Source organism: Larus michahellis, chromosome 18 (genome assembly GCF_964199755.1).
Source record: "Larus michahellis chromosome 18, bLarMic1.1, whole genome shotgun sequence".
NCBI classification, from domain to species: domain Eukaryota; kingdom Metazoa; phylum Chordata; class Aves; order Charadriiformes; family Laridae; genus Larus; species Larus michahellis.
Genome location: NC_133913.1, coordinates 2821947 through 2839468, shown reverse-complemented (window position 1 = coordinate 2839468; position 17522 = coordinate 2821947). Strand labels below are relative to the sequence as shown.

The following is a 17522-nucleotide window of genomic DNA, read 5'->3' as shown; positions in this document are numbered from 1 at the left end:
GTGTCTTGGGAAGGAGGCAGGTCCCTGCCCTGATAAGTGGGGGGCAGAGGGGGGGACACGAGCCCCTCAGCCCCGGGGCTGTGGGAGACACGGGTGGCCCCATGCTCCCCAATCTCTGGATGACACACAGCAGGCCAGCGGTGCCCTGGGGCCTGGTGCAAGGTTGGGGTCCATGTCCCCCTGTCCCCTGTCCCCTCCCCAGTGCCGGGGGCGAGCAGGGAGAGGGGCAGCCCCCACAGGCCGGGGGGATGCTCGGGCAGCGGCGGGGGGGGGCCGGGGGCCTGGCGCTGGGGCCCAAGGGCTGATGGAGGTGGGTCTGGGGACGTTTACACAGGGCAAAAGCAAAACAAAAACAAGACAAATTGCACAATTTTATTTATTTATTTTTTTTTAAAGGCGGCGCTTTCTCTTGCCGAGGCGTGGAGAAAGTGGCGGGGGGGGGGGGGGGGGGGATCGCTTTTGGGGTTTAATTGTGATTTAATTCTCCGCTGAGCGGGGGCGGGGAGGGGGGGGGCCGGGGCCGCGCCGCGTTTTTTGTAGAGAGGAGAAAATGAAAATAAAAACAAAGGCGGAGCCGACTGGGGGGGGGCGGCGCCGGTCGCGGTTATTCCCCGTCATTTCTGCCGGAGGCGGAATAGCCGGGGTTGGGGGGGTGGGTGGGGGTGAGGGGAGTCCCGGTTCCCGGGTCCCTGCAGGGGGTCGCGCTCCGGGATGCTGTCGGCGGTGGCGGTGGCCGTGGCGGTGGCCGTGGCCGTGGCGGTGGCGGTGGCCCTGGCACTGCCCGCCGCCCCCGCGCTGCGGCACCGCCTGGCCCGTTCCGCGCTGCTCCGCGCCGCGGGCCGGTACCGGCGACGGCTGGAGCTGCGGGGCAGCGAGGTGCGGCTCAGCCAGGAGCGGCGGCTGCGGCGGCTGCTGCCCCCCGGCACGGCCCGCGGTGAGCGGGGGGCGGCGGGGCGATGGGGCGGAGGGGGGTCGGTGGCGGTGGTGGTGGTGGAGGGGGGGGTCGCGGCGGTCGTCGCCCCCCTCACCCCGCGCCCCTCTCGGCAGGCTCGGAGGCTTTCCGGGAGCGACACCCCCTGCGGCAGAGCTGCCCCGCCGGGGCGCTGGGGGAGGAGGTCCCCCCGCTGCGCCCCTGGGCTCTGCTCCGCAGCTGCTGGGGCACCGACCCCCCGCTGCAGGTAGGGGGGCGCCGGGGCAGGGGAGGAGCGCAGGCACCCCGCACAGGGAGGGCTGCGCTGCTGCCACCGTCTGCCCCCCCTGACCCCCGCTTCTCCCCGCACAGGGGTCCCTGCTCTACCTGGACACCCTCCACGTTGCCTTCCCGCAGGCGCTGGCCCCCCAGGGCACGGCCCTGCTCTCCTGGGCACCCGGTGGCCCCCGCGCCCCGGCGGGGTGGCCCTTGCCTACCCTATACTGCACCCCGGCCGAGGCGGGTGCTCTGCCCTCGAGGGCCGCCGCGCTGCGGGTGCAGCTGCTCTTCGCCCTGCGGATGCGTGCCCTGCACGTGCTGGAGGCCGGGCTGGCCACCGAGCTGCACGACGCGCTGGCGGCCCTGCGTGCCGGCTGGCCCGGGCTGGCCGAGGACCTGGCGCTGGGCAGGCTGAGCCCCCAGCCCGGGTTGCCCGAGGATGCGCGGGGCCGGCTGCAGGCGCTGCTGGCCCCCGACGCCGCCCGGGCAGCCGAGCTCCGGGCCGAGTGCGCCCAGGGCTTCGAGGGCATCGTGCAGCGCCTGTGGCCGCAGCTGGAGGTGGTGGTGGTGGGGACGGCGCATGGCGCGGAGCTGCTCTACTGCGACGCCCTCCGCCAGGCCGACTGCAAGGGGCTGCCGTTCTACTGCCCCTTCTACCGGGCGGCGGGAGGTGAGTGTCCCCAACGTGGGACTGTCCCCGCAGCGTGCCCTGGCCGCATGGGGGGAGCCCCTGCCGAATGGCAGCACAAACTCCCCCTGCCCTGACAGACGTGGGTGCATCTCAGTGGCACATCCCTCTCTGGAGAGACCTGCCTGCTCCCCGAAAATGGCTCTGTCCTGGCACCAGCCAAGAGGTTCCCCCTCAGAGCGGGGTGAGGCTGTGTGAGCAGGGACGGGAGGTCTGGGGGGGCTCATGCTGACCCGTGCTGCCCTCTGCCCAGCCCTGCTTGGTGTGAACCTGTGGCCAAAGGAACCAGCGCCCCGATTCTTGCTATGCCCCGACTGGGCTTTCTGCGAGTTCCTGCCCTGCCCGGCCGAGGAGGAGCCACAAACAGTGCTGCTGGGCGAGCTCTGGGAGGGACGCGAGTACGGGCTGGTCCTGACAGCCCGGCCTGGAGAGTACAGGTGCCTCCTCCCTGCTGCGGTGGTCCGGGGGGGCTGCCCACCCCAGCCCCACACCAGCCACCCTCATGCTCCCCCTGCCTGCACAGGTGCCGTGCCGGGGAGGTGCTGAAGGTGGCCGGGTTCCACAAGCAGTGTCCCGTGGTGGAGCCCGTCCGCAGGTGAGGACACCCCAGTCTCTGCCCCTCACCTCGGGGGGCTGCGGGGGGGCCCTGCATGGGCAGGGTCCGGATGGGACGGTGCCAGCGGCACCCCCGGCACGGGGCGCCCACCCCTGACCCTGCGCCGCAGGGAGAGCCAGGCGCTGAGCGTGCGGGGCGAGAGCATCCCCGAGGAGCGGTTCTGCCGAAGCCTGTGCCGCGCCGTGGGCATGTGGCCGGGCGCTCGCCTGGTTGACTACGTCTGCGTGGAGAGTGCCTTGCTGGGTGAGTCCCCCCGCGAGCTGCCTGACTCCCCCCAAAAGCGTGGCCAGCACTGCCCGGAGCACTGCTGGCCCTCCTGTGCCCTGCTCGGCCCCGAGGCACCGGTGCTGGGGGGCTGCGGGTGGCTTTAACATGCAAGCGGTGGTGCTGCAGGTGCCTCTTCGGGGGCCTGCGCCCCCCACTACGAGGTGTTCGTGGAGCTGCGGGGCCTGCGGGACCTGTCGGAGGCGCAGCGCTACAAGGTGAGGGGGACGCAGGCTCTGCTCCAGGCACAGCCTGGCACTGCCCGGGGGGCTGCAGCCGCCAGCAGGATCCCGGGCGTCACAGTGGGGAATGGCTGCTCTGCTGGGAAAGGGTGTCGGGGCAGCATGGGCAGCCTGGCCTCTCCCTGCAGCTGGACCAGTGTCTCCAGGAGGATTTTCCCATCTATAAGTCCTTCCGCTTCAAGGGCAGCATCGGGCCCCTGCGCCTGCACCTGGTGGGGGCTGGAGCCTTTGCCCGGCTGCGGGAGGCGCTGGGCTCCCCCCTCCCCATGCCCAGGGTCCTGCGGGAGGAGCGGCTGCTGCAGCTCATCCAGAGCACCGTCATCTCCTAGGGCAGCCCCGGGGGTCCCGCAGCCCTCCTGCCCCTGGGGTTCGCTTGCCGTGAGCCCTCTGGGGAGGGAGCGGGGCTGAGTCCCTGGCGGGGGGTGCAGGTGCCAGGGTGCCCAGCCCTGGAGGGTTTGGCTGAGCGGAGCGGATGGAGCCAGCAATGTCAACAGTGCCCCTGCTCCGTGGTGGCGGCAGGTGCTGGGCACTGGTGGGAACGCCAGTCGGTCCTGCCCACGGGGACGGCGCAGGATGGAGCAGGACCCAGCCAAAACTTCCCCGGGAGCCAGGAGGAGCAGCGGAGCCCCGGGCCCGCGCAGGAGCTCGGCTCATCCCTGCACTGTGGCATTTTGTCCCCAGGCAGGGACACCGCGGGCAGGGCACAGGGTGGTCGGGGCTGGCAGGTGCTGGCTGGTTTAGGAAACAATGAGCTCCAGCAAGGGCTGATTTTAATGTTTAAAAAAACAGAAGCAAAATAAAGGAGGATTATCTCTCAAAAATAAATAAAGGGCAGCGCTCTGGGATTGATTTTTTTGTATTATTATTTTTAATCCTCATTAAAGAGATTTCTTGATGACAGCCCCGACTCTGCTCTGGTGGTTGAGATGCTGCTGTTGTTTCCTCGGGGGTCCTGGGGAAGGGGCAGCCATGAATATTTAACCAGTTCAGCGTCTGGCTGGAGCTCTGGGAGCGTTGGGCTGTTTGTGCCTTTGAGGCACAAATGTACCAGGCGGGAGGGACTGGTCCTTTCTCCTTCTGCTCGTTAAGGTTTATTTTAAGGGCTGGAGAGCTGTGGTGCTTGGGGAACCTGCTGTGCAGGCAGCTGCTGCCGGGGTGGGGGCAAGCCAGGCCGCTGGCAGAGGACAATGTCTTGAACAGGGTCCACACAAAGCATCCCCCCAGCGCAGCCAAAACCTCCGCCAGGGATGGAAGCCCGGCTGAGGCTCCATCCTGCCAGCCCTGCCAGAAAAAAACCCTCGGGCAAAATTCCTGGTGCAAACAGGGGAAAAGAAGTGCCTGCGGCTGGGGGGAAAGGATGCCCTGGGCGGAGCTGTGAGCCTGCAGTGACCTGACCCCCGAGCAAAAGCCTCAACCCGCTGCCCAGGAGAGCGGTGCCAGCCCAGGGCTTCACCAGGCGGCTCTGGCTTGTCTCAGCATGGCACCGCCAGCTCTAGTTGCCCCCTGTCCTTGCCTGGGCACTGACCCCGCTGGAGGCTGCAGAGGGGGCGGGTGCCCTAATGGGCATGGCTGGGCTGCAGGGTGCAGGCTCAGTTTGGGTGGCAGGCTGCAGGATGCAAGGTTGATTTGGGTGCCAGGCTGCAGGGTGCATGTTTGTTTCGGGTACCAGGATGCAGGGTGGGTTTGGGTGCCAGGGTGCAGGCTGGTTTCTGGTAGCAGACTCTAGGGTGCAAGCTCGGTTTGGGTGCCGGGCTGCAGGGTGCAAGGTCGGTTTGGGTGCCAGGCTGCAGGGTGCAGGTTCGTTTCGGGTACGAGGATGCAGGATGCAGGCTGGGTTTGGGTGCTAGGGTGCAGGCTCGTTTCAAGTACCAGGCTCGAAGGGTGCAAGGTCGATTTGGGTGCCAGGCTGCAGGGTGCAGGTTCGTTTCGGGTACCAGGATGCAGGATGCAGGGTGGGTTTGGGTGCCAGGGTGCAGGCTGGTTTCTGGTAGGAGGGTCTAGGGTGCAGGCTCGTTTTGGGTGCCGGGCTGCAGGGTGCAAGGTCGATTTGGGTACCAGGCTGCAGGCTCGTTTCGGGTACCAGGCTGCAGGGCGTGGGCTGGGTGGGGGTGGCCGGCTGCAGGGTGCGGGCTTGGCCCGGGTCCCGCCGGGATGGGGCGGCCACCGGGCCCGGGCGCTGCGGCGCTGGGCGGAGGCCGGGGGGGGTTTTCCCGGCGGCGGGAGGTGCCGGTGCCCGCTCCCCGCCGCTGCAGCCCGGGGCGGGGGGGCCGCGCCGTCCCCATCCCCGTCGCCGTCCGCGGCCCCGCCCCCGGCGCGGCCCGTCCCCTCCTCCCGGCCGCGCCGCCTCCCGCCCGCTCCGCCACTGAGCCCGCAGCGGCGGCGGCGGCGGCGGGCGCAGGCTCCGGGGGCGCCCGGGGCCCCGCGGCGGCCGCTGCCCTGAGGCCGCGGGGGATGGCGGAGGGGCCCCGGGGCGCCCCGCCGCCGGGATCGCCCCGCCCCGCCGCCCCGCTGCCCAACGGGCCCCGCGGCGGCGGCGGCGGCGGCGGCAGCCCCGGCTCGGGCTCGGGCAGCAGCAGCCGCGAGGACTCGGCGGAGCGGAGCCCCGCGCCCGCCGCGCCCCGGGCCAGCATCATGAAGGTGAGAGCACGGCACCGGCCCCGGCCCCGGCCCCGGCCCCTCCCGCCCCGCCCCGCCCCGCGGCGCACTCCGGTGTCCCCCGGGACCGGCGCAGGGGTCGGGGGTCCGAGCGATGCCCCCCCCGCGGGAGCTGCGCGTCCCCCGGCCCCGGAGCCAGCGGGTACCGGCCCCGCCAGCCCGCGATGCCCGCCGTGCCCGCCGCCCCCCCGAGTCCCCGCCGAGCCCGGCCGGGCACTGCCCGCACCCGTGGGGAGGGTTTGGGGAGCCGGGGGGCAGCTGCAGCCCCGGATCGGTGCCCGGGGGTCGCCCGGCCGGCCGGACGCCGGGCTTTGCCTCCGGTCCGCGGCACCGGGCTCGCCGGGGATGCTCTTGCCAGGGCCCGCACGGCATCCCCTGGCCCTGCTCGGCACCCTGGGTCCCCAAGGGCAAAGCCTGGCTCGGGCTTCGTGCGCTGCCGGGCCAGGCCTGTCCTCTCTGCGTGGCCGTGGATTGCCCCGTCCAGCCGCCGCCGGTCCCGCGGGTCCCCTGCATGGCCACGCTGCTCCTGCCGCGGGAGCCACGCCGCAGCATCACCCTGTCCTGCTCAGGGCACCCATGGGTGCCGGCGAGGAGACGCCTGCTCCTTGCTCCCGAGCACCTTGGGCCCGGCCTGGCCGGCTCCCGACCCGCTCCCGACATCTCCCCGGAGCCGTGCCGCGGCCGGGCGGGGGCACCGGCGGGGCCGTGGGGCAGGGAGGCTCTCTGGGGGTCTCCCGCGTGGGTGGGCAGTGGGTCACATGCGCCCTTTCCTCAATGAGCCCCCCCCTAATTGCGCTTGTGCCGGCGATGCTCGCTGACACAATAGGTCGCGTCCGCCCGGGACCCGCCTCCCCGCTCTTGGCAGCCTATTTTGAGCCGGGATTGCTCCGGTGCTATTAATACCCCGTGTGGGGGCTGTTCCCGTGGTGCCGCCCCAGCCCCGCTCCTCTGCCCCCGGCACCCGGTTCCCTGGGCAGAGGCGTCGGCCGGAGGGACCCCGCGCCCCCCGGGTTCCCGCTGCAAACTGTTGCGGGAGCGGCCGGGCTGAGCCCCGCGCGGTGGCGGCGAGGAGACCTCCCGGGGCTCCCGAGCAGCCCGAGGCCGGGACCGGTGCGCCGTCTCTGCCCGGTTTCCCTGGGGACCTCGCTGGGGTCTCCCGCTCCTCACGGGGCCGGGCAGCGACGCTTCCCGCCGCCCCCTGGCCGGGAAGCAGCCGCGGGCGGGGGGTGAACCCCCGCTTGCCCCCGGGCTGGGGGCACCCCCCCGTCACCGCCGTGCGTCACCGCGGGATTTGGCCTCACGTGAAGGTCGGTGGCCCCGGGCCAGCGCCGGGGGTGGGGAGGGCTGGCGGGAGCGGGTCAGGCCTGGCCACCGTCCCCAGCCTGTGCTGGTCCGCCGTGCATCTCCGAGCCCCCTCAGGGCCTGATCCTGCCCCGGTGCTGGAGGGCTGCAGGTCCGAAGTCCCACAGCCGGGAGCTCCCCGGGCTGGGCCTGGCTGTGCCCCGGGACCCGTCCTTGGGCGGGGGGGGCGGGCGGGCGGGCGGGCAGGGGGCGGTGGGCAGACACGCTGCCCGTGGGCACCGGCCGCCCGCGCCGCGCTTCTCCTGCCCTCCCCGCTTCGGAGGCAGCGCTCCTGCCGCTGCCTCAGCACAGCCCTCCTGTCCCTGAGAGACGACAGGGGACAGAGTGCGTCCCCCGCCAGCCCCTCACCGGCTGAGACCCCTGTGTGCCGGGGCCGGGGAGGGGTTGGCTGCTGGCGACGTGGAAGCACGTGTGGGGAGAGCTGCCGGCTCCGTTATTTTTTGGAATTTCCAGAAAAGGCTGGAGGAGTGAATCTGAAAGCGAGAATCGGCGGCTGGGCTGGGGCAGGGGGAGCCCGGGCCCGGCCGTGCCGGGCAGCGATGGGACATCCCCGTGCTCTGGCTGGAGGAGCTGCTCCCGGCTTTCTGAGGCTGGAAGTGGAGGGTCTGGAGATCCGGTGGGCTGGAAGGATGCTGGAAGGGGACTGGGAGCATGCTGGATCTGTTCCTCCCTGCTGCAGGAGGTGACCCTTGCCCAGCGCCCCGCTGCCCCGTGTCCTGCGTGGGCCCCGTCCCGCGGCAGCCCCAGGAGCCGTACGGTGCCTCTGTGCGGGGCTCCGGCTCCGCGGCCCCTCGCTGCGTAGCGGCAGCTGGTGCCGCGGGGAGTGGATGTGTCACTCGCTCTCTTCTTGGCAGGGAACAAACGGCGGCAGAAAAGCCCTGGCTGTGCCTGGCCTCCCACTGCCTCCGCTCCGGTGCTGCCGGCTGTCGTCCGCATCCCTGCCCGGGATGGGAGCAAGTGGGAAGAACCGGGATGCGGGGAAGCCGGCTGTGGATGAGTCCCGACACGGCCAGGTTGCGGGGGAACAACCCCGTACCCACGGCCGGGAGAGGGGTGCTACTGCCGGGGCGGCGGCAGTCCCGCTCCCCGGGCTGGCCAGCGGAACCGCGGGCGGGCGGGACGCCTCAGCCCCACGGGCTTTCGGTTCCTCTGTCTGCTGCTGCGCGGCGGGGACCCCCGCCGGCCGATAACGGGAAGGGACGGGAGGCCGATGGGCCCTTCCCCACCCCCGGGCTGCGGAACCGGTTGCTTTGGCCGGTAACGCCGGCGGTCACATGGCGGCTGAGATTAAAGCTGCCGCGCTGGCCGGGGCACTAATCACGGGAGGTAATTGCCTGAAGAGGTGATTAGTACACGCTGCAGAGCCGGGAGGGGCGCGGGTCGGACGTGCCCGCCGTGCCCAGGCTGATGCCCGCGCTCGCCGTGGTCGGCACCGGCACCGCGTCTTCCCCCCGCAGAGCCGGGCTGTGCGGGAGCGGTGCGTGTGGCAGGAGCCCTACGTGCGGGATGCCCTGCTCCTGCCGGAGCCCTGTCCGTGCCCGGGGACGCTCCCTACTCCCGCGGCCGTGGGTGCCGCCTCCTCCCGCCTCCGCTGCTCGATGGGGCTCCGCGGCCCCGGCTGCCCGCACCGCTCCCGCTCCTGCCCGCACCTCGCGGGGCACCGAGCAGGGCGTCCACAGGCGCGAAGCCCGCCTGGGAAGCGCCGTTGCAACGGGCTGCCGGGGAGCAGCGGCTTTTCCCCACCGGTCCCCGGGCCGGGGTGTGAAGCCGGCGGGCGGGAGGCCCCGCACGGCCGCTGCCACGGGCTCGCCGGGGGCAAACACCGGGAGCTGCGGGAGCGGAGCGTCTGCACCCCAAGGCGCCGCAGCAGGCGCCCCCTCCCCTTGCCCGAGCCTTGGGGGGCTGCAGGGAGGGCGTTCGGAGGGGGGGGCCCGGCGTGGCTGTGCCGGAGGGTGGGTCCGGCTGGCTGCGGTGGGCGCAGCGGGGGCAGGTCCCCGGGCGCTGGGTGCTCGCAGGCCCCCCGCCCGTGTTTCCTTTCCGGATGGATTTCCTGTTTTCGGCTGTGGGGCCCGCTGCGGAGCCGCCCGGGGTGGGGTGCGCCGGTGCGGGGGCTCCTGCCCGGGGCAGGAGGGGGCCGCTCCCCGGTGCCAGCCGTCACCGCGCGGGGGGGGTGTGTGTGTGGGGGGGCGAGGGCCGGGGCTGCCCGTCAGTGGGGCGCTCAGATTGCTGCTCGCAGGAAGCCACCCGGCGGCGAGTCCTTCCCCGCGGGGCTGGCCCCATGGCGTGACCTGCCGCTGAGCCCCCCCGCTGAGTAGGGCTGGTCGGGGTCCTGCGCCCCGGCACGGTGGCCCCCGGCTCAGCCCCGGGGACGATTGTCCCGGCTGGATACTGGGGCTTCGGGGAATGCCGTGCGTCGCCACCCCACTGCCCGGGGAGGCTGCAGAGGAGAGGGGGCGGCTGCTGGCTGTTGGGGGGCCCGGGAGGCGGCCTGAGCAGGGGACCCCCCCCCGGAGCCGGCTGGCACAGAGGCAGGGTGCTGGCGCTCAGCCGGCTCTCGGAGCAATCTGGCAGCGAGAGGATGCGAAAAGCTCCCTCATCCGAGATGGGGGAAACAGCCCCCACGCGAGGCCGAGTGGGGTCAGGGAGCGGGGCTGCAGAGGAAGGGCCGGATCCAGTGTGGGGCCGGGGGCTGGGGCTGATCCCCCTCCCCAGGACGTTGTGTCCTGGGTACCCTTGGGGGGAGTTGGCTGCCACCTGCGTCACCTGTCCCGATTGCCCTGGGTCAGGGCTGCCTGGCCCCACAGGGGCAGATTCAGGCCCTTGGGATGAGGCACGGGGACGTGCTCGCCCAGGCCACCAGCCCGCTCTGCTGTGGAAATTGTCGGGGTGCCTGAGGGGGACACCCCCTTGCCCTCAACCCGGGCAGCTGGGCAGCACCTGCCTCTGCCGGAGACACCACCAGATTAGAGGTGACTCACCATAATCTTGAAGTGGATTAAATCTCCTCCTGCTGCACTACTTAATGAAATCCATCCCATAATATTCGCCCAGCCCTGCTGTTCCCCCTCATCCCCCCGCCCCCTCCAGCCCCTTGGCAGCAGCGTCCCCCTTCCCTGCTGAGGGTCAGGGCTGGCGCAGGGGTACGGACAGATTGTGGGCATGGGGTGCAGGCAGCAGACAGCCCTTACCCCCTGGGACCCCCATCGGGGCAGCAGCGGCCATGGGCTGTGCAGGACAGGGCCAGGGGCCATACTTGTCCCCAGTGTGTGGCACTTGCAGGCGGCTGTCCTGCACCGCTCCCTGGCAGACGGAGTGTGGGGGGGTCTGGCTTGGGCTCCCCAGGAGCAGCTCTGCCCCCGCTTCAGGGTGCCCCAGGCATCCTCGCACCCCACTGCCATGGTGCCCGGGGTCAGTGCAAGGGACACAGGCGTGAGGGCCCATGGCGTGTGTCCCTCTGCAGGGATGTGGCTGCCGTGGGCACAGGCTGGTCCTGCCAGGCGCCTGTTTTCCTCTGGTGTCCCCGGGCCAGGGAGACGGGGACCATGCCGGGCTGCCTGTGCATGGCTGTGCCTCCACGGGTGCATGAGCAGTGGGGAAGGATCCGGCTCAGGGCCGGGAGCAGGAAGGAAGGAAGGAAAGCAGAGTTAAAATAAGCCAGGCAGTGAGCTGTGGGGGAGGCCAGGGCTGGAGCCGGCTCCCAGCCTCCAGGGAGATGGTCGGACTGGGGTGGACTGGGCTTCACATGGCACTGGGGCACCCTGGACTGCTGTGCTGTGCATTGGGGATGGGGCGGGGAAAGAGAGTGTGGCTGGGGGGTGTCAGGAGCTGGTGGGGCGTACGCTCCCTGTCCTGTCCCTGACGGCTCTGCCCCCTTCTCCCACCCTGGCAGGATGGCTCCCGGCAGCGCCCGCCACAGAAGAAGAAGACAGTGTCCTTCAGCACCATGCCCAATGACCGCAAGATCAACAGCACGGCCGCCTGCATCTCCTTCATGCTGGAGGGCTGCGAGCTGAAGAAGGTGCGCTCCAACTCCCGCATGTACAGCCGCTTCTTCGTGCTGGACGCTGACATGCGTTCCATGCGCTGGGAGCCCTCCAAGAAGGACTCGGAGAAGGCCAAGATTGAGATCAAGTCGGTGAAAGAGGTGCGTGTGGGCAAAAAGACTCCCGTCCTGCGCAGCAATGGCCTCTCCGACCAGTTCCCAGATGAGTGCGCCTTCTCCATCATCTACGGTGACAACTACGAGTCCCTGGACCTGGTGGCCAGCTCGGCTGATGTGGTGAGCGCCTGGGTGATGGGGCTCCGTTACCTGGTGTCCTACGGGAAGCACACCCCTGAGGCGCCCGGGACCGGCCACCCCAGCCTCCGGACCTCCTGGATCTCCTCCGTCTTCGATCTCGCCGACCTGGAGAAGTCTGGCCGCATCCCCGTGTCCCGGGCTGTGCAGCTGATCAAAGCACTCAACCCAGGCATGAAGACCTCCACCATCGAGCTGAAGTTCAAGGAGCTGCAGAAGGCCAGCGAGCGTCCTGGCACGGAGGTGGCCTGCGATCTCTTCGTGGAGGCGTACTGCGAGCTCTGCACCCGCCCCGAGATCTTCTTCCTTCTGGTGCAGTTCTCCAGCAACAAGGAGTACCTGGGTCTGAAGGACCTGCTGATGTTCCTGGAAGTGGAGCAGGGCATGGAGGGGGTGACGGAGGAGAAGTGCTTGGAGATCATCGGCAAGTACGAGCCCTCCAAGGAGGGCCGGGAGAAGGGCTATCTGGCCATCGACGGCTTCACGCGCTACCTGCTCTCCGCTGACTGCTCCATCTTCGACCCGCAGCACCGCAAGGTGTGCCAGGACATGGCGCAGCCCCTCTCCCACTACTACATCAGCTCTGCCCACAGCGCCTGCCTGCTGGAGGACAACTTCTGGGGCCGCTCAGACATCAGCGGCTACATCAGCGCCCTGGGCTTGGGCTGCCGTAGCATCGAGCTGGTGCTCTGGGACGGCCCTGAGGGCGAGCCCGTGGTCTACACCAGCCCCTCGGCCGCCTCCTGCGTGCCCTTCCGTGCCGTGGTGGGGCTGATTGACCAGCACGCTTTCACCGCCTCCGCCTACCCCCTCATCCTCTGCCTGGTGGTGCGCTGCTCAGCCCCCCAGCAGCGCCTCGCCGCCCAGTGCCTGCGCAAGACGCTGGGGGAGAAGCTGTACCTGGAGCCCCCCAACCCCACCGCCTCCTACCTGCCCTCCCCGGAGCAGCTCAAGGGCCGCATCCTCATCAAGGGCAAGAAGCTGCCGCCGGGCTGCGAGGACAGCGAGGGGGAGGTGTCGGACGAGGAGGAAGGCTGGGAGCTGGCGCGGCGGCTGGGCCAGGAGGAGCGGGAGGCACCGGAGGGAGGTGGCCCGCGGCGGGTGCGCCTCAGCCGGGAGCTCTCGGAGCTGGTGAGCCTCTGCCAGGCCGTCCCCTTCCAGGACTTCGAGAGCTCGCGGCGCGGGCAGCGCTACTGGGAGATGTGCTCCTTCAGCGAGGTGGAGGCGGGACGCTTCGCCAACGAGTGCCCGGCCGAGCTGGTGAGCTACAACAAGCGGTTCCTCTCCCGCGTCTACCCCAGCCCCATGCGCATCGACGCCAGCAACATGAACCCCCAGGACTTCTGGAAGTGCGGCTGCCAGATGGTGGCCATGAACTACCAGACGCCGGGGCTCATGATGGACCTGAACGCGGGCTGGTTCCGGCAGAACGGGGCCTGTGGCTATGTCCTGCGCCCCGCCATCATGCGGGAGGAGGTCTCCTACTTCAGTGCCAACGCCAAGGACTCCTTGCCCGGGGTGCCTGCCCAGCTCCTGCACCTCAAGGTCATCAGCGGGCAGAACCTGCCCAAGCCCAAGGGCTCGGGGGCCAAGGGGGAGGTGGTGGAGCCCTACGTCTGCGCCGAGATCCACGGCATCCCAGCCGACTGCGCTGAGCACCGCACCAAGACGGCCCTGCAGAGCGGGGACAACCCTGTCTTTGACGAGAGCCTGGAGTTCCAGATCAACCTGCCGGAGCTGGCCGTCCTGCGCTTCGTCGTGCTGGACGACGACTACATCGGGGACGAGTTCATCGCCCAGTACACCATCCCCTTTGAGTGCCTGCAGCCCGGCTACCGCCACGTCCCCCTCCAGTCCCTGGCCGGGGAGCCCCTGCCCCACGCCACCCTCTTTGTGCATGTGGCCATCACCGACCGCCGCGGCGGGGGCAAGGGGCACCGCCGGGGGCTGGCAGGGCGTCGGGGCCGCCGGGTGCGGGAGTACACCTCCACCAAGGCCACTGGCATCAAGGCCATTGATGAGGTCTTCCGGACGGCCACCCAGCCACTGCGGGAGGCCACCGACCTGCGGGAGAATGTGCAGGTACGGACCCCATGGAGGCGCTGGGGACCTGGTTTCTGCGGGGGAGGACGGGGCTGGACTGTGAGCGGTGGGGAGCCCGGGCGTCCCCCGCTTCCTGGGGGATGCGGGTGAGGAGCCTCGTCTGGAGCAGAGAGCTGGGGGTAACTGGGCAATCCAAGGGGGGGCTCTTGGGGGCCCTCTGGGGCTGAGCCTCTAACGCCGGTGTCTGCCCGCAGAACGCACTGGTCTCCTTCAAGGAGCTGTGTGGCCTGACGCCCGCTGCCAACATGAAGCAGTGCATCCTGACGGTGGCCACGTGGCTGCTGCACAGTGACAGTGCGCCCAGCGTCACCCTCAACCTGGCAGAGAAGTACCCCCCCATGGAGGCCCAGGGCCCCATCCCGGACCTGCTGCGCAAGGTCCTCACCGCCTACGAGACGGTAAGTGCCGTTCCACCGGGGCTCGGCTTCTCGTGGGGATGCTCCAGCAGCATCGGGACCATCGTCCTGCCCAGGACAGGGGACCCCGAACTTGCTGCACCCATCCCGGTGCAGGGGGAGGCTGGCAGGGGGCTGCGTGGGGGGCTGTGCAGGGAGGAGGCTTGTGGAGGCTCAGGCTTGCCTGGCTCGCTACGAGCCCTGGGGGTGCCCGTCCCCCTGCCCGTGCTGCCTGCACCCTGTGCCGGGGCTGGCTGGCAGGGTGTCCCGCGGTCCCGCCTTGCGGGAGAAATCCCATTAATGGCCCAGCCCGGAGCTGCTTCCTTCCTTTGTGTTGGAGGGGGACCTGGCCGCCGGCCAGGCGCTGGTCACACCACACCTGGCTGGACCAGACCCCGGCCACCACGCTGCGGGGAGGGGCAACCCCTGCCGGAGCCCCTTCTCCCCATCCTCTCTGCCTGGGGGTGCGTGAGTCCGGGGGGGGCGCGTGGGTCCAGGGGGTGCCCAACTCCTCACGCTGCCCCTCTCCCCAGATGATCCAGACCAGCCGGACGCTGATCGAGTCTGCCGACGCGGTGTATGGGAAGCTCATCCAGGCGCAGCAGGCAGGTGGGTGCTGGGGGGGGGACTGGCCTAGTCCCGGTGCTGCTCTGTGCCAGACACATCCCGGGGTGGGGACGATGCTGGGCTGGGGGCTTGTGTCCCCACAGGACTCGGTTCAGGGGGGGCTGGCACCACTCTCCAGCCCTGCGCACGGGCATGGCAACGCACGCCGGTGTTTTTGGCTGTGCACAGGGGAGGACGAGGGGTGCGTGTCTGCACCCCCCCGGTGGGTGCGTGCCATGGCTGGGGTGCAGCGGCAGAGCAAACGGGGCCGAGCGGCTGTGGGAGAGCCATTTGCGGCTGGGGCGGCCCCGAGCCCGGCTCCGCGGTTTTCCCGTGCCCCGGCAGCACCGGGGGAGGGGCCCGGGGGGCGCTTCCCCGTGCCGGGGCAGGGTGCGGGGCTGCGGGGGCTGCAGGGGCTGTGCGGGAGGGAGGAGAGAGAGGGGAGCGGAGGAGGCTGATGAGGAAGCGGGGAAGAGTCATTAGCTGCCAAACGCCGGAATATAATTAGCACCAGAAATAACAGACTGGGGCTGACGGTAGAAGTGGCAACTGAATGTTACGACTTCCAAGACACATGGCTGAACCCACACAGGCAGGTGCTGCCGGCTGCCTGCCCCGGCCTCCCCCCCCCGGCCTCCCCTACTCCCCCCCCCGCCCTGCGGCGGCTGCCCCGGACCCCCGGCCGCACTCCGGGCACCGACGGCTGCGCGGCCCCGCAGGGGCGGCCCCGGCCACCCCTCGTGTGGGCTCCCCGCGGGGCTGGGAGAGCCGCCAGGAGCTGGAGGGGCCGGGGGGGAAGGAGGGGGCCCCCTCTGCCCCCCCCCCCCCCCCGCCGGTACCAGCCTTGCTGCCAGCAGCCCTGTTTGTTCCCTGCCGGCGCGGCAGCCCGGAACTCCCCGAGCTCTTGGCTTTGGGCTCCGCCACCGCTGCCAGCGCCGGGGGGAGAGGCGGTGGGGATGGGGGGGGGGGACGCGGGCTGCGGGGCTGGGGTGCGGGACACGGTGGGGGGGCTCTGCGCCGCTCTGCCTGGGGGAGACCCGCTGCGGTGCTGGGAGGGGGCGGGTCGCCGCGGGGCAGAGGGGCTCTGGGGGCGGCGACCCCTCGCGGCGGTGGCAGGGGGCAGTTTGGGGGGGACTGAACCCCCCCCCCGACCAACCCATTGCGCCCGGGCCAGCCCCGGCGATGCCGACCCGATGCGGGGGGGGTGGGTGCTGCGGGGTCCGGGGAGGCGCCGGCTGCGGGCGGGGGGTGCGGGGCCGGGGGGGTTGGTGCTGATTGACGGCGCGTGGGCGGGCGGGCGCGCGTGGGAGCCCTCGCGTGGGCCCGGAGCCGGTGCTGCGTCAGGGCGGGGGGGGTAAATATAGCACCCGCTCACGGGGACGTCACGCGCTGCACGGCGCGGGGGCTCGCGCTCCGGGGGGGGGGGGGGGAGGGGGACACCACGACGACGACGACGACCCGCTCCCAGCCCCCCGAGTGGGCCGCGGTGGGGGCCATGCCGCTGGCCACCACGGGCTGGCGCCCAGCGCGGGGACGGGGCGGGGGGGGCTCCCCCGTTGTTCCCGGCACGGGGTGGGGGGGACGGGACTCGGGGCTCTTGGGGCGGCGGGGAACCTACACTGCCCGCACCCCCCCCGTGCCGGGCGGGGGGCGTCCCTCCGGCTGTGTCCCTGTGAGGGGGGGGGGTGGTGGCCGTCCCCGTGGCCCCGCGCCCGCTGAGCGCCGCCCCCGCCCGCAGGGATGGATTTCCACAAGGAACTGCCCCGCATCGAGGCCAAGGAGGGGCTGCGGGGCCGCAAGCTGCAGAAGGCGTTGGAGAGCTTCGCCTGGAACATCACCGTCCTCAAGGTGAAGGGCGAGGGCCGCCCCTTCCCCTCCCCAGCCGCCCCCGGGGGGCGCTCCCTGAGCGCTGGGGGTGTCCCCGGCCAGTTCAGGGGGTCCCGGCGGTGATCCCCCCCGGCCTCCTGCAGCCCACGCTCCGTCGGTCCCCGGCCCTGACGGCCTCCCTCTCCCCGCGTAGGGCCAGGCCGACCTCCTGAAGCACGCCAAGGCAGAGGCGCTGGACAACCTGTGGCAGATCCACAACGCGGGACAGTCCTGCGGTATCGGCAGGAACGGCTCGGCCTCGCCGGAGCCCTCCCGGCTGCGCGCCCCGCTGGAGCCCATCCCGGAGACGGAAGGAGGCGGCGACGCGGCGTCCTGCTGACCCCGGCCTGGGGCTCGGGGGCCCGGACTGAGCACCCCCCCGCCCGCAGGGGCCGGGGGTAGGAAGCCCCAGCCTGTCCAGGGACGGGCAGTCGCCTGCCCGCAGGCTCGGGGTGCGGGGAGGGACGCCTGCGGGGCCGCTGCCCGCGCTCCGCCGTGCCGAGGGGCTGCGGCGGGGCCCAGCGGGGAGGTCGGGGAGGGGTAGCCCCGCTCCCGCTTGCCCCCACCCCCGAGCTCGCCGGGGACTCATCCATCTCCCCCCATCCGCTTCTGGAGCAAGCGTCCTGCCGCGGGGCCCGCGGGGATGCTGGCACCCCGGTGCCCGTGTGCATGTGCCCCCCCACCCTACACTGCCCGACCCCCCTCATAAAAGCAGCCCCCGGACTGGGCTCCTGCCCCTCTCCAGGGCCGCGGGTGTTGTCTTCGCCAGCCCCTGCCTGGCGGGAAGGGTCCTGGCCGGTCGCTGTCCCCTCTCCGCGGGGCAGCGGGTCCCTCCCCCCTCCCTGGCGTCCCCAGCCCCCCCGCTGTGCAGAGGGGCCGGGCGGCTCTGGGGTGCAGCGGGCGGGGGGGCCGCTGCAGACCAGCCTGGGCAGCAGATGTGGCTTCTGGCATCAGGGAAACGTCGGGGCTCGTCCCCCGGGCTAGGGGGGCCCCGCGCGGGCCAGGGGTGAGGGGTGGTCTGGGGTCAGACCGGGGCTGCGGAGCGTTATAAAGAGTGCGAGACCCAGCCCTACGCCCTGCTGCTCCCTCCATGGCGGGATGGGGTCACCAAAGGGGTTGTGGCACTGGGGACAGGGATCATCCCTCCCTTGGCACCGGCCCAAGCGCAGGGTGACGGCTCCCCACGTCAGGGAGCCTGCGGCTGCCGGCGCCCCTTTGTTCGGGGAGGTAATTAGCCTA

General features: G+C 71.4%; 2 protein-coding genes across 2 annotated transcripts; both read left to right on the top strand.

The window, feature by feature from the left end:
• Nucleotides 1-646: 646 nt before the first annotated feature.
• Nucleotides 647-3899, top strand: GHDC (GH3 domain containing). The gene is made up of 8 exons (XM_074561565.1): nucleotides 647-934; nucleotides 1048-1178; nucleotides 1283-1859; nucleotides 2131-2314; nucleotides 2401-2472; nucleotides 2603-2736; nucleotides 2887-2975; nucleotides 3128-3899. Exons 1-8 carry the CDS (start codon nucleotides 712-714, stop codon nucleotides 3326-3328), a joined length of 1611 nt encoding a protein of 536 aa, XP_074417666.1. The 5' UTR covers nucleotides 647-711; the 3' UTR covers nucleotides 3329-3899.
• Nucleotides 3900-5427: 1528 nt separating this feature from the next.
• LOC141732494 (inactive phospholipase C-like protein 2) lies at nucleotides 5428-16773 on the top strand. The gene is made up of 6 exons (XM_074561536.1): nucleotides 5428-5636; nucleotides 10906-13395; nucleotides 13611-13814; nucleotides 14345-14420; nucleotides 16156-16265; nucleotides 16438-16773. The coding sequence occupies exons 1-6, from the start codon at nucleotides 5451-5453 to the stop codon at nucleotides 16621-16623; spliced, it is 3252 nt and encodes a 1083-aa protein (XP_074417637.1). The 5' UTR covers nucleotides 5428-5450; the 3' UTR covers nucleotides 16624-16773.
• Nucleotides 16774-17522: the final 749 nt, after the last annotated feature.

Bases quoted from the DNA above. Each gene is read 5' to 3' on its own strand.
- GHDC (XM_074561565.1), top strand. From the start codon at position 712: ATGCTGTCGGCGGTGGCGGTGGCCGTGGCGGTGGCCGTGGCCGTGGCG. The intron at 935-1,047 runs GTGAGCGGGGGG...CCCTCTCGGCAG, and splicing joins GCCCCCCGGCACGGCCCGCG to GCTCGGAGGCTTTCCGGGAG. The intron at 2,473-2,602 runs GTGAGGACACCC...CCTGCGCCGCAG, and splicing joins GTGGTGGAGCCCGTCCGCAG to GGAGAGCCAGGCGCTGAGCG.
- LOC141732494 (XM_074561536.1), top strand. From the start codon at position 5,451: ATGGCGGAGGGGCCCCGGGGCGCCCCGCCGCCGGGATCGCCCCGCCCC. The intron at 13,815-14,344 runs GTAAGTGCCGTT...CCCTCTCCCCAG, and splicing joins TCCTCACCGCCTACGAGACG to ATGATCCAGACCAGCCGGAC. The intron at 14,421-16,155 runs GTGGGTGCTGGG...CCCCGCCCGCAG, and splicing joins CATCCAGGCGCAGCAGGCAG to GGATGGATTTCCACAAGGAA.